This window comes from Capsella rubella, unplaced genomic scaffold, assembly GCF_000375325.1.
Source record: "Capsella rubella cultivar Monte Gargano unplaced genomic scaffold, Caprub1_0 scaffold_8, whole genome shotgun sequence".
Classification (NCBI taxonomy): domain Eukaryota; kingdom Viridiplantae; phylum Streptophyta; class Magnoliopsida; order Brassicales; family Brassicaceae; genus Capsella; species Capsella rubella.
The window spans coordinates 7,836,016-7,854,741 of NW_006238916.1; the positions used below are offsets into that span (position 1 = coordinate 7,836,016).

The 18,726-nt window shown below is 36.5% G+C and overlaps 5 protein-coding genes and 1 long non-coding RNA gene across 8 annotated transcripts; all 6 read right to left on the reverse strand.

Annotated features, from left to right (window-relative positions):
• Positions 1 to 130: 130 nt before the first annotated feature.
• LOC17876138 (putative FBD-associated F-box protein At5g53635) lies at positions 131 to 2,193 on the reverse strand. The gene is made up of 4 exons (XM_006280372.2): positions 2,104 to 2,193; positions 894 to 1,864; positions 666 to 806; positions 131 to 570 (listed from the first exon to the last, which is right to left on the reverse strand). Exons 2-4 carry the CDS (start codon positions 1,839 to 1,841, stop codon positions 277 to 279), a joined length of 1,383 nt encoding a protein of 460 aa, XP_006280434.1. The 5' UTR covers positions 1,842 to 1,864; positions 2,104 to 2,193; the 3' UTR covers positions 131 to 276.
• A 1,618-nt stretch (positions 2,194 to 3,811) lies between these two features.
• LOC17876844 lies at positions 3,812 to 4,486 on the reverse strand. Its single transcript, XR_002832645.1, has 3 exons — positions 4,230 to 4,486; positions 4,007 to 4,147; positions 3,812 to 3,886 (listed from the first exon to the last, which is right to left on the reverse strand). It is a non-coding gene; the product is annotated as an uncharacterized LOC17876844 (long non-coding RNA).
• Positions 4,487 to 5,473: 987 nt separating this feature from the next.
• Positions 5,474 to 8,577, reverse strand: LOC17875877 (putative FBD-associated F-box protein At5g53635). The gene is made up of 7 exons (XM_023777629.1): positions 7,599 to 8,577; positions 7,376 to 7,519; positions 7,014 to 7,279; positions 6,798 to 6,825; positions 6,267 to 6,410; positions 6,034 to 6,174; positions 5,474 to 5,920 (listed from the first exon to the last, which is right to left on the reverse strand). Exons 1-7 carry the CDS (start codon positions 8,547 to 8,549, stop codon positions 5,606 to 5,608), a joined length of 1,989 nt encoding a protein of 662 aa, XP_023633397.1. The 5' UTR covers positions 8,550 to 8,577; the 3' UTR covers positions 5,474 to 5,605.
• A 484-nt stretch (positions 8,578 to 9,061) lies between these two features.
• On the reverse strand, positions 9,062 to 11,194 carry LOC17874876 (putative FBD-associated F-box protein At5g53635). The gene is made up of 4 exons (XM_006280419.2): positions 11,072 to 11,194; positions 9,940 to 10,834; positions 9,714 to 9,854; positions 9,062 to 9,624 (listed from the first exon to the last, which is right to left on the reverse strand). The coding sequence occupies exons 2-4, from the start codon at positions 10,819 to 10,821 to the stop codon at positions 9,331 to 9,333; spliced, it is 1,317 nt and encodes a 438-aa protein (XP_006280481.1). The 5' UTR covers positions 10,822 to 10,834; positions 11,072 to 11,194; the 3' UTR covers positions 9,062 to 9,330.
• A 1,033-nt stretch (positions 11,195 to 12,227) lies between these two features.
• LOC17874800 (F-box/FBD/LRR-repeat protein At1g51370) lies at positions 12,228 to 14,935 on the reverse strand. The gene is made up of 5 exons (XM_006280402.2): positions 14,749 to 14,935; positions 13,303 to 14,235; positions 13,057 to 13,197; positions 12,666 to 12,956; positions 12,228 to 12,432 (listed from the first exon to the last, which is right to left on the reverse strand). The coding sequence occupies exons 2-4, from the start codon at positions 14,215 to 14,217 to the stop codon at positions 12,666 to 12,668; spliced, it is 1,347 nt and encodes a 448-aa protein (XP_006280464.2). The 5' UTR covers positions 14,218 to 14,235; positions 14,749 to 14,935; the 3' UTR covers positions 12,228 to 12,432.
• Positions 14,936 to 16,693: 1,758 nt separating this feature from the next.
• Positions 16,694 to 18,686, reverse strand: LOC17877172 (F-box/FBD/LRR-repeat protein At1g51370). 3 transcript variants are annotated; one of them, XM_006279724.2, is made up of 4 exons: positions 18,622 to 18,686; positions 17,358 to 18,293; positions 17,138 to 17,278; positions 16,694 to 17,038 (listed from the first exon to the last, which is right to left on the reverse strand). In XM_006279724.2, exons 2-4 carry the CDS (start codon positions 18,267 to 18,269, stop codon positions 16,730 to 16,732), a joined length of 1,362 nt encoding a protein of 453 aa, XP_006279786.2. In that variant the 5' UTR covers positions 18,270 to 18,293; positions 18,622 to 18,686; the 3' UTR covers positions 16,694 to 16,729. The 3 variants fall into 3 exon arrangements, with proteins under 3 accessions (XP_006279786.2, XP_023643682.1, XP_023643674.1); XM_023787914.1 differs by lacking the exon at positions 18,622 to 18,686 and adding an exon at positions 18,476 to 18,566; XM_023787906.1 differs by lacking the exon at positions 18,622 to 18,686 and having other exon boundaries at positions 17,358 to 18,558.
• Positions 18,687 to 18,726: the final 40 nt, after the last annotated feature.

Genomic DNA, 18,726 nt, shown 5'->3' on the forward strand with positions numbered 1-18,726 from the left:
GTGCGTTGGGACGTGATTGTGTAGAGTCTGTAGACTGCAGCAGGATCTTTGTTGGCTAGAGTCATTTGGTCATTTACCTCTGTTTCTTGACTAGTGTGGTTTACATGTTTAATTTAAATTTGAACTGATATAAGATCCACGAGCTTTCATTAAAATTCGAAAACCAAGTAGCCAAAGAAGAAGTTAGAAGAATCGAAGCCAAAACAATCATGTTCACTTTGTCTTCTTATAATCACAAAACCTCAGTAATCTTTCTACGACACTTTCTTTTACCAATCAAATAAAGATGACTTTACATTTGGTAGACCGTCTTTTGATTTTGAGGACTTTCTTAACAAAGTCATCTTCAATCTGAATTGCATCATAATGGAAAGGTGGTAGAGTGAGTTTCTCGAGGATAGCCGAATTCTCTAGAAAGTACCTTACTAGCTCCATTTGTACACCAAGTCCCCAGATTCGCACTTTGAAATCAACAGACTCGAGAGACGATAGCAAACATTGAGGCACATGTGAAAAACTAAAATGGCTCATCTCCTCGGAGCGCATGTCCTCATAATCATCATAGAATACCTGAGGACAGGAGAGAGGATTAAACAGAATGATAAGATAGATACATGGAATTTTCATAGAGATTAAAAAGCTTATTGGGTTTAGAAGATCATCACCAAGGTGAGAGCCTTCAAGTTTGGGAAGCTCTCAAGAAAGGTCGGTAACCATCTCGAATGGGAATGATAAAGAGCTACGTGCAGGCGGGACATGTAACCAAACTGAGGCAGTGGTTCTAGTTTTGAGTAAACATAGAGGAGCTTGAACAAGATAGAAAAATAATGTGTGTCAGAAACTCTCATGATGGAAAATGTACATATGTCCAATGCCAGAATTAACATAGGTACCTGTAAAGTGCCTAGATGTATGAGCATATCCCTGACCATTGAAATCTGGGGGAGAAAGTTGTGCAATCTTCTAGTCTTCGATGTATCATATGCTGCCTCAGAAACAAAACCAGAGCTGAGATAAAGATCTACCTTAACATTGGGATCCATATTGGCTATTACAAAGCTTTCTGACAAGTTTTCATCAATGCTCAAAAACCTTAGTCGAGGAACATCAATCAAAATTTTTGATTCAGAATGAAGCAGAGAGAAGCGTAAACATATAGTTAGCCTCTTCAATGACGTAGAGAACACCCGAAAGTCTTCTACCTTACAACTAACACTTCCCTTAATCTCTAACTCTTCCAAGACAGGGGAGGATGAGACAAGTCTCTCAAAAGTGGCCTCATTAGGATAGCAAACAGTATCCAAGTGCAAAACCTTCAGGCAAGGTAAGGAAACAAAGTCGGCAATAGGCAAAACCACCAGATGAAGTTTTAAGGAAACCAAAGCCTCACAGATATAAAGGCTTAGTGGCATCACATCAAGAACACTGTTAGGAGGAAAACGAACACATAGATGCTGAACCTTACGCTTGACAGCTGCATCAATCCATGATGTAAAACAAGAGGAATCATAATCTTCACTGTCTATGAATCTAATGTCAGACATACTTAACTTGAGTTCGTGCATGTATGAGACCCTATTGGAATCGAAAAACCTGTCGCCAAAACCCAATAAGGCACTTAAACTTCGGATTTTTCTGGAATTCAGTTCCAAACGAGGAAGCCAAAGCCAGAGACTCCTCCATCTAGCGGACAAAACACTTGTCGAAACAGCTTCTTTTGTCGGAAGATGAGAAAGAATCTGACATATCAAAGGATCCGGTAATTGGTTTATTCGATCTACCTTCAATCTACGCTTTGAGCCTATGGAACGACCCTGTTTTGCTTTTCCTCGACCAACCATTAATGTCTTTTTTTACTTTTAACCTGCAAAGCAAAAGTGAAGACGAAAGTTACACAAAATTTAACTATTCGAAGGCGTGGGAGTTACGGTAAGCAAAGGTTACAATCAACATTTCTATCAGGAAACCTAGTGAAACAAATCAAAAACCCTAGGATAGTGATCTTCAGACGCAGAGAGACAAATTAACAAAAAAAAAAAAAAAAAACGGATTAACATATATAGAATGAGTATGGTGGAAATACTTGTTGAACAAGAGACAAACCTAAGTGCGATAGAGATTATGAATCCGTAAGGTTTTGAAATTTGAGACTGATTTGGTGAAATCTCTTGTTGCACTTCGTACGAGGCTGAGAGTTGTGAAGAAGAAGATGCCAAGATAGTGTGTTTCCAGTTTATTTGGGCCTTATTGGGCTTATTTTTTGAAATGTACCATAATCACCAAATCACACAAAAGTCACCAAAAATAAAAACCAACTGAGATGTCCAGCAAAGTACCAAATGGTTTTATTCCTTGGTATTTTATTTAGTATTCAGTTAAAATGAGATGCTCCCTTGTTTTTAGCATTATAGGACTTTGGAAGCAGACGAGCTTCAAGTAATAATGAAAATACTATGCAAACGATTTATCAGTCAACCCTTTCATATATTGTGAATAGAGAGAAACGCACAGGCGTGACATATAACCAAATTGAGACAGCAATCCCGATTTGGAGTAGTTATAAATAATCTGAAAGCAGAGAGACAGAGAGATTATAGTTGGTTAGAAACTTTTCATTATATTACATATGTATGTCCAATATATATATACCCTGAAAGTCTGCTCATGTATTGTCAAATCCTCGACCTTCGAGATCCCTGACAGAAAACTACAGATGAGACTCTTCCTCGATGAAACGCTTGCTTCATCAACAAACTTCAAACCAAAGGTGACATAAACTTCTAACTTGGCATTGTACTCAAGATTATTAACTATGAAGCTTTTTGATTTTTCATCATGGATACTCAAGCAGCTTAAGATTATATTAAATTTAAAATATGAATATTTTAATATAAAAAGAAGCTAATTAAAAAAATATAAGTGGAGATAGAGGTTCTAATTAGTATACTCTATGCATGTTCTTAAATAACAACTCTCTTCTTCTCTCACAAGCTAAATTTTTTCTTTTCTTAATCTATTCAAATAAGATACAAGGAGAGAGTAAACACGCAGTCGGGATAAAACCAAACCAAGGCAGAAACTTTCATGATGCAAAATGTAAATGTCCTTAACCAGAAATGTTCATATTTCTCACCAGGGAGAAACACGTACGGCAGATCAAAACCCTCCATGGTCATGTACCATATGAATAAACCTTATTAATGAAGGTACCATCGATCATCCAAATGCCCTTTCCTTAGACCACTGTGAAACAATAGCGCTTGAATAATGTCTTTTCGACTCCTCTGACACAATTGCAAGTGCAAATTAACATCGTTGAGGTTGGGATAAATGGCTTTGTCCGGTCTGAACCAATAAAGCCCCAAAATAAATGGTCCAGTCCAACGCAAAATATTTAGGATAGTGTCAATGCATATGGCAAGGCAAGAACCAAGAAATAACAATAATGAAATCCCCAATTTTGTTCAGATAGTTTAATATCTATTCTGCTCCCCAAAAAAAAATCCCCTGACTAAAACCAATCAAAAGAGTTAATCGGCATGTTATTTCTAGTATTTATCAATCAAACTTCAGACAATAAGAGGACTTCACAATCGACGTAGCGTCTTGGGATGTCCATGAACTTATTGACGACGGCCATTCTAAAATTAGCACCGTCTTCTGAATGGAAACGTAGAATTAGTTTCTTGAGAGTTGTCGAGCTCGCCCTAAAGTAAAATGCTACATTCAGAAATAAGAATTCTGAAGCAGATGACATGATTATACTGTTTTTGATATCAACACACTCCAACGTCGACAAGAAACATCGAGGCACAGCTGGTGAAAAATAACTGATATCATCAGTCAAGTCGTCGAGACGAGTATTCTTAAAGTAGTCTTCCACTACCTGATGGGGAATAAGAGAGAGGATATATATATATAAAACACACAATATTAAAATGATGTTGCGGAATCTTGTTAGAGGTATGAAAAAAGCATATATAGGGTTTTTATAGCAAATCATCACCAATACGAAGGATTTCAGATTCGGGAAGTGGTCAAGAAAAGTTGTCAACCATTTTAAATCGGATACACAGAGCACAAGTTCGAGGTGAGACATGTGATCAAATTGAGGCAGCGGTTCTACTTTGGAATAGTGATGCATGACCTGAAAGTACCAGACAAAAGGATTTTGGCTAATTAAGAGGCATTTTCATTAGAGAAAAAAGCATACAATGTGAACCACTTACGTTGAAAGTGACTGGATTTATGAACATTTTCTTGACCTTTGAAATCTGACCGGAACTAGAAAACATGTCACCAAAACTCACAAAGGCATTAAAATCATGCGGGAAATTTTGGGAATTCAGATCCAGATAAGGAACCGAAAGCCAGAGACTTCTCCATCTGGTGGATAAAAGGCTTGTCTTAATAATCTCCTTTATGGGAAGAGGAGAAAGTATGTGACATATCAAATGATCAGGTAATTTGCTTACTCTGTCTTCCTTCAAACTACGAGCCTGTTTTGTTTTCCCTCTATCAACCATGTGTTTAACTCTTCTGTTGAAACTACTAATCTGCACAAAAAAAAAAAAAAAAAATGACATAGAACCCTGCATAGGAAAATTGAAGACGAGTCGATAGATTGAATCATAGTATACTACAAACAAATTCTATTTTCAATGATTGATGATATTACTATATATGGATTAGGAGAATGAACCAATTGATGGGTTGGTTCAATTCACATGGTGACATAAAACGATGGAGATACAGTATCCTCTATCGAATAAATGACCTTATATATGGCGTGGTATAAACAAACAACAGGACTAACGAAGAGAGGTTGAAGGAACGAAAATTGTGGAATGCTTGAAGAACAAGAGAGACGAATTGTACCTCGGTGCGAGCAAGAGAGAGAGAGAGAGAGAGAGACGAATCCTTAGGGTTTGAAATTACAATACTGATTTTTACTGCACTGAGGAGAGGGTGAAGAAGACGGCTGATGTATTAGGTTTTTCTGGTGATGTGTCGATCCGTTTTGCTATAAGAATATAATTAAATACTGAAAGAGATATTATGTTGATTTTTATTGGTAAATCATATAATTTTGTTATAGTCAGTCCATGGTTTGTACTTTTGCTAGACTCTCAAACATTTTCATTTACTTGAGACAAAGTGAGTCTCTTGACGATTGCCGAAAAATTACCTAACTAGGTTTATTACTGTGACTTATCGTATAGAGAACTGCACTGACCTAGAAACCTTGAAAGCGACTTCATGTATGATTATTACCCTGACCTTTGATATATCTTGGGATTAGAAATCAAAGTTTGAACATCATTCCTGAAATTTGACAATTCATTAACAAGCCAAACAGCTAGCAAAGAGAACATAAACATTAAAAAAAAAAAAAAAAAAATCTAATTAGTGCTCGAACAACTTGTGGAGAATCAAATTTGAAATAAAGTTGGTAACCGGTGACTATTACATGAGCAGCAACAACCAAGTAACATAAGAAAGACTTAAAACTGCAATATTTGATTATGGCTCAAAGCCTAATACATCCCTCCTAAAACCAACTACTTTAACCACCAAACAGATCAACCTACTTTGATTTCAATGATTAACCATATCTATTTTTAGCAATTAAAGAACAATGGAGTTCACAAACGCTAGAGCATCTTGGCATCGTAAGGATTTCTTGAAGGAAGGCACACTTAGCCTTGTTGGCATAGTAAGTATCAAGCCTAAATTTCTCCAATACTTTTGAGTTCTTCAAGAAATATCTTACTAGCTCCAATTCTCCTTCATACCCTACGAACGAACGTTTCCATTCCACAAACTTAAGCGATGATAGCAAACACTGAGGCACTGTTGAAGAAAACACCACCTTTGGTTCTTTCTTGTTACCACGCATGTATGGTTCCTTATCCAATTTCTGCACAAACAGAAGAAAACAAATTGAGTAGAGAATATACACAAAAGATTTTCACAAACAATATGCATGAATCAGAGGCTTATTAAATCAGATGATTATAAGTTATCTATTACCATCACTAAAGATTCTAGTTTTGTGCAGCTGTCAAGAAGGGTTGGCAACATTTCAAGATCAGATTTAGAAAATTGAACATTCAAGCGGGATAGGTCACGAAACTGAAGCAGTGGTCCCAATTTCAAGATCTGAAATATTCCCTGGAAACAGAAGTAAACAAGTTAAGAGAAATGTTATGGTGATAAGCTTCTGCAGAAGAAACTCATATATATATGCTCAAAGAGATGTATACCTTCCAAATACCATTACTAATAACTAGCTCCCTGACCATTGGTATGGCGGTAAGAATGTCATGAATCATGCTGCTACTGCATGTCGCATCGCTTGAAGCATCTAGTCTGGCAGAGGAACCCAAATTGACGATCTGAAAGTTCTTCTGCGGCAAGATCTTCCGATGACAAGCTTTACATGTTCTCTCTAATTTTTACTAATCCGATGAAAATGACTTGACACACAATGAAAATTTGCTAGGACAAAAATGAGCTTCTAATTTTACCAAACCAAATCAAATCAAGAAGGCCTAAACCTGCATTTTGTGTGGCAAAAGCTAGTGACTCGATTTGACTTTGCTAAGAGTTTTCTAACACCTGAACAGATATAAAGATCAATCTTAAATTATAGGAACGAATAAACAAAATTATTACGATGTCATAATATAAACTAAATCAAGTTATAATGAAACTGTTATGCATATCCAAACATTGTCTTCACACAAAATCACCAAAATATAAACCAGTCGATTTTAAGAACAACTGAGACATACATCAACCACAGCCAAACCAGCCATGAAACTATAATGTATATTCACTTGATTCTAAGAACACTCTTTTTTTTTTGTGTGCAAAGATTCTAAGAACAATCAAGTTGAGATATGTTGCAAAGTACCTAAATAGTTTCATTCCTTTTTACTCATAACTACGACTACATCAACCGATTGATCTGTCAAATACAAACCTCTCACATGTTTGTTCCCCTCTACTCTTCAACAATGACAACCTCACATTTGGCTGGGACTTCCAAGAGTTTCTTCAAGATTTCATCTTTTGTTGGATAAGAATGCAAATGTAGTGTGAGTTGCTTGAGAATAACACAATTCTCTAAGAAGCACTTTACTAACTTCATGTCTTCAACATCTCCCCAAAATGGGAATTTGAAATCAACAAACTCGAGAGACGATGATTGCAAACACTTGGGCATCTCCTCCAAATGTAGCTCCTCCCCGTAGGAACAATAACCACAATGTAGCTTTTAAACAAAAACGAGAGGAGAAAATACAATCAAATAATATGGCAGAAAGGTACATAGAGGTAAGAAAATGATCATAGGGTTTAGCAAATTCACCTCCAAGACTAGGGATTTCAGATTCGGGCAGCTCTCAAGAAATGCTGGCAACCCTTTCATATATGATGGATAGAGAGAGACGCATAGGCGTGACATATAACCAAACCGAGGCAGCGATTCTGACTTTAAATAGTTATAAATGATCTAAGACCAGAGAGAGAGACTATAGTAAGTTAGAAACTTTTCATTATACTAAATGTGTATGTCCAATACATATATATACCTTGAAAGTCTTCTCATGTATCGTCAAATCGCCGACCTTCGAGATCCCTGACAGAAAAGTACTGATGAGACTTCTCCCCAATGAAATGCCGCTGGCTTGGTCAGCAACCTCTAAACCAAAGGTGACACAAACTTCTAACTTGGCATTGTACTCAAGATTGTTAACTATGAAGCTTTTTGATTTCGCATCATGGATACTCAAACAGCATAACAGAGGAGCATCAATGACAACTCCATGAAAAAAATCAATCTGACTAGAATAACCTCGTACGATATTGAGCATCTTCAGTGAACGAGACTGCACCCGAAGGGGTTGAGGAGCATTCGTACATCGGACAATTTCTAAGTCTTCCAAGACAGGACAGCAAGAGACAAGTCTCTCAAAAGCAGCATCCTTGCAAATCTTGGAAAGGCAAACACAATCTAAATGCATAGTCTTCAGACAAGGGAAGGAAACAAACTCGACATCATTCAACGTTACATGAAAGAGCTTGACAGAGACCAGTGTCTTAAACACATAAAGGCTTACGGGCATCTCATAAGAAAACCTTACAAGAAAGTTAACACGTAGATGTTGGACCTTACGCTTAGCTGCAGCATCAATCCATGTAGTGATATAAGACGTATCATTAACACCTTCACCATTTTTATCAATAGTTAACTTGAGTTTGTCTATGCATGAAACCCTATCGGAATCGAAAAACCGGTCGCCAAGACTCACAAAGGAATTGAAATCTCCGATTTCTTTGGAATCTAATTTCAACTTTGGAACACAAAGCCAAAGACTCCTCCATCTGGTGGACAAAACGCTTGTCGTAACAGCTTCTTTTGTCGGAAGATGAGAAAGAATGTGACAAATCAAAGGATCAGGTAATTGGCTTATCCTATCTTCCTTCAATCTCTCACTCAACCCCTTGGAACAAGCTTGTTTAAATTTCTCTCTATCAACCATGTCTTACGAAAGTTTTCAGAAAAACAAAACCTAGCCTTGGGAAGAGGAAGAGGATTCGTGATCCTTAGTTTACAAACGCCTTACCGTTGGTTATCTCTTACTACAAACGCCTTGCCGTTTTTATCTCTCTGTTCTGACTGGACCAAACCGGAAATACCGAATAATAATTAAAAAAAAAACCAAAGCAAGAAACAGAGCGTATTAGAGTACAAAGGTGCAAAACAGAGTTGCAGATTAAGGTAAAACCGTAAGAAGGAGAAATAGTTCCATAACAACAACTCGATTTCTTGTGTGGCAAGAGTTTCCTACATCAAACTTATAAATCAGAGACAAGCTTCACATGTTCTCTCTAACTTTTACTACTTAGAAGCCAATGACTTGACACACAACCACCAACACTTGCTTGAGAAAATGAGCTTTCAATGTTTTGTGTGGCTAGTAATTCATATTCATTATCAAAAGCTCATAACATCTGAACAGATATAAATATCCATGAAGAATTCAGAAACGAATGAGCAAACTAATTACGCTATCATAATATCACCAAACCAAATAACAATGAAACTGTTACGCATATCCAACTCTTTACACAAAGTCACCAAAATAAGAACAACTGAGATCTCCAAGCTTTTTCACTACTTAAACACAAATGATAAGAGAAACATATGAAAGCCTACGCCTAGATGGACCTAAGCCATACCAACCATGAAACTAGAATGCATATTCACTTCGTTTTTACATTATCACGAAACTTTACAATGTTCTCTCTACTCTTCGCCAATCAAAGGAAGACGACTTCGCATTCGGTAGAGCGTCTTGGAATTTTGAGGAATTTCTTGACCAAGTCATCTTGAATCTGAATGTTATCATAACGCAAAGGAAGAGTGAGCTTCTTGAGGATTGGCGAATTTTCTAGAAAGTACCTTACTAGTTTCATCTCTGCAGCAAGTCCCGATACTTTCACTTTGAAATCAACAAATTCGAGAGACGATAGCAAACACTGAGGCACAGTCGAAAAACCGACTTGATTCGTCTCCTCAAATGGCATTTCCTCATGAACTGCGTTGTAGCATAGCTGAGGACAGAAGAGGAGATTAAAACACAGAGACAATATACAGAATCTTCGAAAAAATGTAAAACATATTGGTTTTGGCAGATCCTTACCAAGATGAGAGATTTCAAGTTAGGGCAGCTTTCCAGTAAGGTTGGTAACCATTTCGAATGGGAATAATAGAGCTCTACTTGCAGGCGGGACATGTAACCAAACTGAGGCAGTGGTTCTAGTTTCGAGTATTCACAGAGGAGCTAGAACAAGAAGAAAAACTGATGTGGGTCAGAAACATTCATGATAGATTATGCACATGTCGTATACGGGAATTGACATAGATACCTGGGAAGTGCCTAGATGTATGAACATATCCCTGATCTTTGAAATCTGGGGGAGAAAACTGTGCAAACTATTTCTCCTGGATAAAACATCTAATACTTCAAATAATATAGCAGGGCTGAGATCAAGATCTAACTTGACATTGGAACCCATATTCATTATTATAAAGCTTTCTGATAAGTTATCACAGATGCCAAGAAAGTCTAGTCGAGGGGCATCAATCAAAATTCCTCTCTCAGAAACACCCACAGAGATGCGTATACTTATAGTGAGCTTCTTCAATGACCTAGAGAGCACCCGAAAGACATTTTCAACAGAACTAACAAGTCCAAACTCTAACTCTTCCAGGACAGGGGAGGATGAGACAAGTTTCTCGAAAGTGGTATCATTGGAATAGCTAATATATTCTAAATGCAGGACCTTCAGACAAGGCAAAGAAACAAACTCGGCACTAGGCAAGACCACCCAATAAAGTTTTAAGGATACCAGTGTCTCAGAGGTATAAAGACTTAAGGGCATCTCACAAGCATAACGAACATGTAGATGCTGGACGTTACGCTTAACTGCAGCATCAATCCAAGATGCGAAGTGAGTATTGACATTTCCAAAGTTCAAAGTTAAGTTGAGCTTGTGAATGCTTGAAACTCTACTGGAATGGAAAAAGCTGTCACCAAAACTCATAAAGGCATTGGGATTAGGGAACTTCGACGATGCCAATTCCAAACTAGGAAGCCAAAGCCAGAGACTCTTCCATCTGGTGGATAAAACGCTTGTCCTCACAGCTTTCTTTGTGGGAAGATGAGAAAGAATCTGACATATCAAAGGATCTGGTAACTGGCTTATCCTATCTTCCAACCAATTGGAACAGAGAATCTGATTCAACATCTTTCAACCTAACCTGCATAGCAAAAATTGAACATGAAAGTTGTAAAAAGATACGGTTTTTGGATGCGTAGGACTTACAAAAACATCTTACAGAGAAACCCAGTCAAAGATATAAAACCCTAGATAAGTAATCTTAGACATATATCCAAAAACCACAGTGAGACTAAGCCAGGCAAGGGTTTTTACAAAGTCCTTTCGAAGATGATGATTTTACAACATATCCGAAAAAGGGTAAAGTAAGACGACGAACCTAACAATGTGTTGCTCGAAGGGAAAGGAATCACTCGCCGGAACTGTAAAATCGTGATTTTGCCGGCGTGAAAAGAATCAGTTGCTGGAATTGCCGGAGTTCTCTGCACTCAGCACTGGATTGTCTCCACTCTCAAGAGTCAAGACTGTGTTCGTAATGTTCATGGTTAATGAGTGTAATTGGTTAATACAATAAGAAAGCCCAACGCAACGATCCAACCAGGCCCACTAAATCTGAGTTAATAAAATTGACATGACTAAAAAAACAACAATTCCATGGTTAACTATTTCATTTTTCACTGTAATTTTTTTTTCCTTTATTATCATCATGTGTCAAGATTTGATTTTTCTTGTTAAAATCTCACCGATCATGATTTGTTATCAATAACTTGAGTTTAGATTTTGTTGAGTTATGATTGTTTTGTATTTTTTTTTCGTTTGTAAAAATCACCAAACAAATAAATTAATAATATTACAAAACCAAGTGATAATAATGAAACTAAAGTCTAATACCGTTGCTACTAAGGACAGCTGAGATTTCCTCATTGTCTTTACACAAAATCACAAGACCTTACAATGTTCCCTCTACTCTTATACCAATCAAAGGAAGACAACTTTACATTTGCTATAGTGTCTTGGGATTTTGAGGACTTTCTTGACAAAGTCTTGAATCTGAAAATTTCATGAGAATCCAAAGGCAGAGTAAGTGGCTTGAGGATATCCGAATTTTCTAGGAAGTACTAGCTTCATTTCTGGTATTTCCCTCATGATCATCATGGCACTCCTGAGGATAGAAAGGGTACTAAAACCCATTCTCTTATGATGAACACTCGAAAGCCTTTTACATGAGAATGAACATGTCCTTCCAAAATCATTCAAGACAGGATTGGATGAGACAAGTCTTTGAAAAGTGGCCTCATTGGGACATCTAACATAATCTAGATTGCATGATCCTCAGACAAAGCAAGGAATGCATTATGCAAGACCACCAGATGAAGCTTATGGGAATCACATAATAAGAAATGGCTTAGTGGTTAGGCTAGAGGTGTACAAGTAGATTTTACTCCTTTTTTAATTTTGTTCATGGAATCAACTTTTCTCAAGTCAAATTGTAATCTCACAATGTTTATTCATATATATATATATAAATATCCAGATGACCAAAAACAAATTAAAAACGAAATCCAGGAGAATCATAATTATTGTCATTTGCAAGACTCAGACATATCTAATGGCTTAAGAAGTTTTTATGAAAAAATGATGAAGATAAATTTACAAGTTCATTACAGAAAACTGCATTGACGAAGAAACCTTGAAAGCGACTTGATGTATGCTCATTTCCTGTGACCTTTGATATCTTCCCTGCAAAATGACAGTTCTTAAATCAGTGCTTTAGTCAATTGTGCAAGTATCCATCAAATTTGAAATAGAGCAACAACCACCAAGTAACATAAGAAAGACTTAAACTATACAATATATGCGTGTGGCTCATAGCCTCATAGAATCAGCTAACTTAACGACCATAAAATAATCAAACCTTAGTTCTTTGATTGTTCTTAAATTACAAAATATTTGCTTGTAGTTTTAGTACGTACCTAAAGAACAAGGACTTCACAAGCGGTAGAGCATCTTGGCGATGAAACGAGTTCTTTGAGGAAGTCACACTTTTTCTTTTGTGTATAGTAAACATCAAGCCTAAGTTTCTCCAGGATTTTTGAATTCTTCAGCAAGTACCTTACCAGCTTTATTTCTCCTTCATACCCCGGAATCAAACGTTTCAGTTCCACAAACTTGAGTGACGTTTCCAAGCACTGAGGCACAGTTGCAAACATCACCTTTGGATCTTTCTTCCTCTCACGACGCTTGGATTTGTCCTTGACCAATTCCTACAAAAAAACAGAAGAGAGAGAGAGATATATATACATAAAAAAAAAATCACAAACAATATACGTAAAAATAAAATGGTTAAAGTAATTCACTACGTACCAATCTGAAATATTCTAGTCTTGGGCAGCTCTCAAGAATTGTTGGTAACATTTCAAGATCAGATTTAGAAAATTTAGCATCAAGCCGGGATAGATCACGAAAGTGAAGCACCGGTCCAGAGTTGGAGTATAGCAAAATATCCTGGTAACATAAGTAAACAAGAAAAGAAGAATGTTAATTCTTGGTGAGAAACTTTCCTATTTACAAAAGGAAACTAAAATATGCTTAAGCATTGAGAATGTGTACCTTCCAGAAAACATTACTACTAAGAACTAGATCCCTAACCCATCTGCATATGTCGGTGAGGATGTCAGGAACAATGCTAATATTGTATGTCGCATTGCCTAAGGCAACATCAATATCTAGTTTGGCAAAGGAACCCACATTGATGATCTCAAAGTCTTTTCCTGACTCAATCTCAGTCCTTATGCACTCAAGTAAAGGAGCATCAATCACTACTTGGAACTTATGAATGCGGATTCTCTTCAGCGTCTTAGAGCACACTTGTACACCAGTTGCATTAGCGGTTGAGAGGCTTACGAGCGTTAAATCTTCAAGAACTGGGGACTCTGAGATAAGTTTCTCCAAAGTGGACTCATTGGGGTATTTAACATATTCTAAATAGATGATCTTTAGACAAGGCAAGGAAACAGACTCGGCATTAGCTAGTTTGGCTCCACGGAGACGTAAGTGTACCAGTGTCTTGCATGTATATATGTTAAGGGCTGGTACCTTATGAGCCGGATAAAAGATGAAAAAAGTAAGATCGATTTGCTGAATCCTACGCCTAGTCAAAGCATCAACCCATCGGGTTGGGAAATCCTTAAACCTACCATCTAAATCATGAAAATTTGACCAGAATTTGCGTAGCTGCCCCGAAGAGTGAGCAGTGGACTCCTCCCTGTTTGAGTCCAAAAACCTTTCAACAAAACTGAGAAAAGCATCAAAATTCGAGAATTTGGCGGAGTATAAGTCCAGTGCGGGAACGGATCGCCAAGTGTTTCTCCATTTCGAAGACAAGACACTGGTGCTTACGGCCTCCTTGGTAGGAAGATGAAAAAGTATTTCAGATATCAAATGTTCAGGTAGCTGGCTTATCCTATCTTCTTTCACATGTGACAAAGTGTCACATGTTTTGGCTCTCTTCTTTCTACCCATCATTTCTCTTACTGCACCTAACTACAATCACATAAACAACCACAACTAAGTTCGAGTCAATTAAATGTTGTAGAGACATACTAGATTGCATCAAACTAAGAGATAAATTCACTAATATAGTATAATCAAGATGAATTAAAATCACATGCCGAGGGTTTCTGAAAGATGACTTAGAATTAAAAAAAAAAAAACAACCAAAAATATATCTATGTAAAAAACTAAAAAACTAAAAAACTAAAAAACTAAAAAACTAAAAAACTAAAAAACTAAAAAACTAAAAAACTAAAAACTAAAAACTAAAAACTAAAAACTAAAAACTAAAAACTAAAAAACTAAAAAACTAAAAAACTAAAAAACTAAAAAAACTAAAAAACTAAAAAACTAAAAAACTAAAAAACTAAAAAACTAAAAAACTAAAAAAACTAAAAAACTAAAAATAAAAAATCAAAACCTATAATCTAAAAACTATTTAAAAACTCACAATCATTCATGGCCTAAGAGTGAAACAATAGTATAAGAAGTAGAAGAACACACCTGACTTGGATTTCTCCTTTGCAAAGGTAGCCAAATCAGATATTTTTATTGCTTGACTGATTTGTAACCGCCTAAAAAATAATTAGACAATTAGGCCATGTACTAATTGTTGAATTGATTCATCAGCTTCGCCACTTAAAGCAATCAAGCGCTTAAATCGACAATCTGCTGTATAGCTGATTTAAAATGATTCGACTTTAGATTCATCGAGCTTAATATGAATTCCGAGAACATAGTTTGTAGTTCTATTTATAAGACGCGATTTCAATGGTTGGTTTATTTTTCGCCGATATGGGACATTTTGAGTTTTGTAAAACATTACTTTATTTCCATAAAATTGTAAGAAAATATATCTTACAAAATTAAAAAAAAAATCCCACAACATTTTCTAAGTTGAATAAAGGTTCTTTCTAGTGTTGATGTGGAAAAATTAAATTTATAAAGAACATTAAAATATCATCAGCTTTTCTCAAACTTTAAAATATTAATATTTTAATATAGTTTAAAGCCATTAAGTCAAAAATAAACCAATTAAAGAAGACAAGTGTGGTGACCCAAAAAAAGAAAAGAAAAAAGACAAGTCTAGATAGATACTGTACCTCAAAGAGCTTTAGGGATACTAGTTAGTATTAAAGCCTTAGTGGCAGCTCCTACATAAGACAGGGAGGACACACGATATCTAGATGTTGGATCTTACGCTTAATACAAACCGTATCATCCACACCATTGTAATAAGTTAACTAGATTTTGTCTGTTTTATTTTGATTTTGTCTTAACAGTACTGTCCTTTTTGGAAGATGAGAAAGAATCTAACATATCAAAGGAGTAGGCCGTAACTGGCTTAACTACCCTCTGGAAGAGGCCTATTTCGATTTCCCTCTACCAACCATTGCCTTTTTTTATGTAAAAAACTTAATATAATAGAGAAAACAATCTGTGCCCCCCCCCCCCCCCCCACTTTCATATAGCATCACAAACACACACACATTTTTAATCTCTATCTCAATCAATCTAAAATGAAAGTTAAACTCTAGTTTCCACCCATTTTTAAAGTTTGAAACCTCAGGTTCCATATAGCAACTTCAGTCTCCATATCGAAACCCATAATACAAAATTCTTGGTTTATTATTGGTTTACTATTCCAAATTCATCATTAACCAAATAAAAAAGTAAACAAACCAGATGTACTCATAAACTAACTCGATTAACCCGATTAACTATCCCAATAACCCCAAAAATCACAAGATCGCTAAAATAAGAAACTGAAATTAGGGTTCTTAATAACTCAATTTGGGGATTTCTTAGTGGGAACTTATTTTGGATTTGGGGATATTCGAATTGGGGTTTCAATTCGGTATCTTTTGGTTTTGTATCAGATTGATGTCATAAACCAATGATAAACCAAGAATTTTGTATTATGGGCCGGGTTTCGATGTGGGGACTGAAGTTGCGATATGGGGCCTGAGGTTTCGAATTTTTAAAATGGATGGAAACTGGAGTTTAACTTTCATTTTAGGTGGACTGAGATCGAGATTGAAAATATGTGTGGTTGTGATGTTATATGAAAGTTAATGGGGGGGACACAGATGGTTTTCCCAATCTAATATGGCAAAGTTGAAAATGAAAGTTTCAAAAAGACTAGCTATTTAGATGCAAATGCAAAGTTACTAAAAGGGACACATAGCTCGCAACCTAGTCAAAACTTATACTGAAGAGAATTTTCAAAATCCATTTGACTAGATGAAACCACATTAGACTAGTCAGGGTTATGTTTTCAAATTCTTATGGAAATGATTTTACAATTATAAAAAAAGAGAAAGAACAAAAAAAAAAGATAGGGAGAAGAAGGAGAACATACACTACGGAAAGTAACTAAATCACTTGCCGGAACTGTAGGTCTTGTTCAAGCACTTCTTAAAGACCTAATTAGTAGTATGTTCGAGCAAAAGATAAACCTTTTAAACGAAATATTCAACATTATTTATTTTTTTATAGGAATCACTGAACAATGAACTTCACAAACGGTAGAGCATCTTGGCATTGTAAGGAGTTCTTGAAGGAAGGCACACTTAGCCATTTCGGTATAGTAAACGTCGAGCTTTAACTTCTCCAAGATTTTTGAATTCTTCAACAAGTATCTTACTAGCTCCACTTCTCCTTCATACCCTGGGATCTGACGTTTCCATTCCACATACTTGAGCGATGATACCAAACATTGAGGTACTGTTGAAAAATTTGGTTCAACGTTCTTCTTGTTACGGCACATGAATCGGTTGTCAGTAACCAATTCCTGCAAAAGCAGAAGGAAACAATATTGACTAAATATATATACACCAAATATTTTCACAAACAATATGAATACATGAGAAGGTTAAAAGTTATTCATTACCAATACGAAAAATTCTAGCTTCGGGCAGCTCCCAAGAAGAGTTGGCAACATTTCAAGATCAGATTTAGAAAATTTAACATTCAAGCGCGATAGGTGACAAAACTGAAGCACTGGTCCCGACTTCGAGTATTCAAAGATTTCCTGGTAACAGATGTTATGGTGAGACACTTTCTTGGAACAATATTCAATCATATATATGCTCAAGAGTTGAGTGGTGTACCTTCCAAATAACATTGCTAATAACTAGTTCCCTGACACTCGATACATCGGTGAGGATGTCATGAACCATGCTGCTACTATACCTCGCACAGTCAAAGGGGAAATCAATATCTAGTCTTGCAGAGGAACTCAAATTGACGATCTCGAGGTTCTTTGGTGAGGAGACGGAAGTCCTCAAACACTGTAGTAGAGGTGCATCAATCACAACTAGGGGGAAGTCATGATATATGTGGATTCTCTTTAGCGTATGAGAGCGCACTTGTAAAACATCTGGCTTCTTAAGCTCCGAATATGTGATGATGGTTAAATCTTCTAGAATTGGACAGCCAGAGATAAGTCTCTGCAACGTGGTCTCATCGTAATATTTATTATTTTGTAAATGCATGACCTTCAGGCAAGGTAAGGAAACAAACTCAGCATAACGCAAGGCGACCTCGTAGAGTCGTAAGTGTACTAGCTTCTCGCATGTATATAGACTTTGGGGTATGGGTATATGCATCCAACTATCGCGAAAACCGTGAACCTCGAGATGCTGAATCCTACGAGTAGTCACAGCGTCAATCCATGAGGTGACATCACAATGACACATATCATAACGTTGATGATAACCAAAACGTAACCGGAGTTTTCGTATCTGTGACTCCGTGTCGTTGGACCAAAGAAACCTTTTAACAAAACTCTCAAAGGCATGGAACTGTGCGAATCTGTAGTAGCTTAAGTCTAGTGTAGGAACTGATTGCCAAAGATTTCTCCATCTGGTGGATAAAGCACTTGTTCTCACAGCATCCCTTGTAGGAAGATGATAAAGTATTTCAGATATCAAAGATTCCGGTAGCTTGCTTATCAAATCTTCTTCTTCTTCCTCATGTGGGACTTGGTCACATATTTCTTCTTCCTTCTTTCTACTCACCATTTTTTCTTTCTTAACACAAGTGATCTGCACCATCAAAATATAAGGAAAAAAAAAATCCATTTAGATGCGTAGAGAGCTCAGAGACAGATGAAATGATAAAAAAAACCCTAGTCAAAAAAAATTCTCAAATAGTGAACCAGATGAAAAGCCATACTAATCAAAATTCTCAAAAAAACATAAACAATCGAAAAGATACGGACACACACACAGATAAATTGCGACAAGTCAAAAACAGATATCGGGAAGAACACAAGCCAGGGCTTGTTCGGTTTAGGGTTTTTAAGGTTTCTGAAGATGACTAGGAGGAAGAAGAAGAAGAGAAGAAGAACGCACAAGTTTTGAGATTTATTACCTATGTGTCTTCCTAAGGAGTCGTGTAGCAGCAGATAGGTGGGTTTCTAGATGACGTTTGACCATCCCTATGTAAGAAAAAGGCTCTTGGTAAGAAAGATTCGTG